The sequence below is a fragment of the Penaeus japonicus genome, unplaced genomic scaffold, assembly GCF_977035675.1.
Source record: "Penaeus japonicus unplaced genomic scaffold, GWHDUDI00000001_assembly GWHDUDI00000039, whole genome shotgun sequence".
Taxonomy (NCBI): Eukaryota; Metazoa; Arthropoda; class Malacostraca; order Decapoda; family Penaeidae; genus Penaeus; species Penaeus japonicus.
The window spans coordinates 14,513,210-14,516,437 of NW_028234441.1; the positions used below are offsets into that span (position 1 = coordinate 14,513,210).

Genomic DNA, 3,228 nt, shown 5'->3' on the forward strand with positions numbered 1-3,228 from the left:
GTAAAACAGCCATCCTATTGCACAGACCTTTTTTAATACCGCGACCAATGGGTTAAGGGGGTACTTGGGGGAACTTATGTATAGAGAGTTATATCCCTTGGATGGTCATCTTGGAAACTACTACATGTTGACAGTCTGTAAGATTTACTTGATTCCCTCTGATTCAAAGATTCACCATATGTACTTCTGACCATAATTTTTCTCCATCAGTTACCCCGACAGATGGCCCTTACATAAAATGTGGTTGATGTGGATTAATTGCCCTTTTTATGCTTCTGTCAAAAGACCTTTCCAATATGATTTCCATTTCAGAGAAATAGCAAGATCAGTATCCATTTTGTTTTCCTATCTCTGAGTATGATTAATCATAAATCTATGTTCAAAATGATTGTTATTGTTCATTTATATCTGCTTTTAAAAGACATATCAGTAATTGAAATAAATTTTGTTTTAAGAAATTCATACCTATAATTCTATGGCAAAGTAGTGTCATGATGTCCCATCAGTTACCGTGCAATATGCCTCCAGTAAAGTAACAAAGAAGGAACATGATCTTGAGGAAGAGGAGGAGGAGGAGGAGGATGAACCTGAGGAGGAAGAGGAAGAACGGGAGGAGGAAGAGGAAGAACAGGAGGAGGGGAAAGGGAGAAGGAATGGGAAGAGAAAGAGGAGAAAGGAGAGGAAGAGGGGGGAGGAAGAAGGGGTTGAAGGGGGAGGAGAAGCAAGAGGAATGGAGGTGGAAGAATAGAATAGGGGGAGAAGGAGGCAGAGGATATAGAAGAGGAAGGAGGAGGAGGAGGAGGAGGAGGAGGAGGAGGAGGAGGAGGAGGAGGAGGAGGAGGAGGAGGAGGAGGAGGAGGAGGAGGAGGAGGAGGAGGTTGAAGAAGAAAGTCAAGGGGAGAGAAGGAAGAAGAGGAAGGGGGGAGGGAAGAAGGAGAAAAAGGATGAGGAGGAGAGGGTGAGGATAAGGTGGAAGGAGCAGAGAGTTACAGATGGCTCTTTGTCACATTCTTCAAATATAGTAAAATGAATATCCAAGTCCTTTTAAATTTGCTATATAGCAATGAAAATGAATTTAAAACATAAGAAATTCAGCATAAATGACAAATGAAAAAGTATGAACATGTTTAGTTACAAATACAAATGTCTCTTTTCACAGTTCCCGTGTGTGTGTGTATGTATATATAATTATATATGTCTTTATGTATATGCACACACACAAACACACACACACACACACACACATACAAACACACACACACACACACACACACACACACACACAAACACACACACACACAGAGGTGCAATGATGAAGAAAAATGTCTTTGAAATTTTGAAGTAAATGACAAAAGTTGGAAATCTATATAAAGTATACTCTTCAGAGCTTTATCTTCAAATTAAGGCGATATTTGGTCATTTTCCAAACAGTGGGATATGATTTAGACAAGGTCTTCATTCAAAATTGCATCTCAGCTCAAGGTGGGTCACAAACTTTAGCCTGTAGTGTATATATATAAATATAAATATATAATATATAATATATATAGATAATCATATGGAATATATATAGTTATATTTATAAATGCATACAGGTATAAATATAAATATAAATATAAATTTATATATATATATATATATATATATATATATATATATATATATATATATATATATGTATATATATATATATATATATATATATATATATATATATATATATATATATATATGTATATATATAAATATACATATATATATGTAAATATATATGTATATATATCTATATATCTATATATCTATATATCTATATATATATATACATATATATACACAGACAGACAGACAGACAGACAGACAGACACACACATGCACACACACACTTTTCCTTAATTGGAAATTCATTTTTGTGCAGGTATGTATCTGCATGTGTATATACAGTTGTATGTGTATTTACGTGCATGTATTTCTATGTGTGTTCTGAGGCAAGTAAATGTTAACCTAATGACGATGGGGTATCACACCCGTGTGACACAGCAAAAAGTGCGCGGTGACGGGTTGACAGACCAGTGTGATGTCTCCGAAAATCATTTATGCCAGGTGTCATATTCCATCCAGTAGGTTGCGTGTCGCATCACAGTACCCAGCGTTACGACCCAGGCAATATTAATTAGGCCTGGAGTAGAGAGTTACCAGCTCTTGCCGTGCCTGTCGGCATTGGGTTAATGGTGTTTGCGGTTACAGGCCTGCATACGACATACTACATCGTACCATCTCTACTTCCTTCATTCATAAGCATTATCTACACCGTGCTTCCTATACTTATGGGAAGCGTTGTTCCCAAATTTCAAATACTATAATCAGAAATATCTTCCACTAAAATAAAAAAGATCCAGAGAAGATAAGAGCCTGGATGCATATCACCAACTTTCACTAAAAAGTAGGATTATCATCATACATCAGGCAGTGTACGCTCTTCATAATAAATGCTCTTCCCGATGATATAAGAATGGAAATTACATTCTATTCTCCTTTGTAGGAAATGTCTCAGGCATATGTTCATGGAAAAATGGTGTTCTGTCCTGGTGTCAAAACAGGGATCATATTCTAATGCTGAGTTGTTGAGGGTTAAAGGCGAGTTAAAGTTGGAAGAGAATAAGATAATAGAATGAGATTCATACTTACTTCAAATCTTCCTTTAGGACATTGTTCAGGAAGTGCTCATATTTCTCCACCTTCTCTCTGTCTGCCATTATACCAACTCTCTGAAAAAAAACAAAAAAACTGCTTGCTAAATAAAATCATTACTTGATAATAAATGTCAGTTCTGCAAGGTATTAATCATAATCAAATTGATTATATTCAATAGAATCATAATGGAAGCTCTCTGTTACTTGTATAGACACAAATATTAGGAAAAATTATACATGCATACATTTGTACTACTGGAAAAAAAAAACTTAGAGATGGCACAGTACATGGTAAGTATTTAACCCATTGCGGACAGGTACCATGACATACATGACGCAGGAGCTTTGGCCTGACCACGAGTGTCATTATGTACATGACGTTTGGGGATTTTGGATCACTGTGTTATTCTATTGTGCTATGAGTAAGGAGTGAGTGTTGATGACAATTGCAGTCATAATTACTATAATTACCATAATAAGGAAACCTAACATCCCAAACCTAGATGACACCACTTTCTTCTAATACCAGCAGGAGAGA

General features: G+C 36.0%; 1 protein-coding gene across 1 annotated transcript in view; it reads right to left on the bottom strand.

Annotated features, from left to right (window-relative positions):
* The window catches only part of LOC122254195 (beta-1,4-galactosyltransferase 4), a 21,929-nt gene extending 19,145 nt beyond the window's left edge, over window positions 1–2,784 (bottom strand). The window contains exon 1 of the mRNA XM_043017762.2: window positions 2,686–2,784. Coding sequence (XP_042873696.1) covers window positions 2,686–2,753 — 68 coding nt within the window. The 5' untranslated portion in view covers window positions 2,754–2,784. The remainder of the gene's footprint in view (window positions 1–2,685) is intronic.
* Window positions 2,785–3,228: the final 444 nt, after the last annotated feature.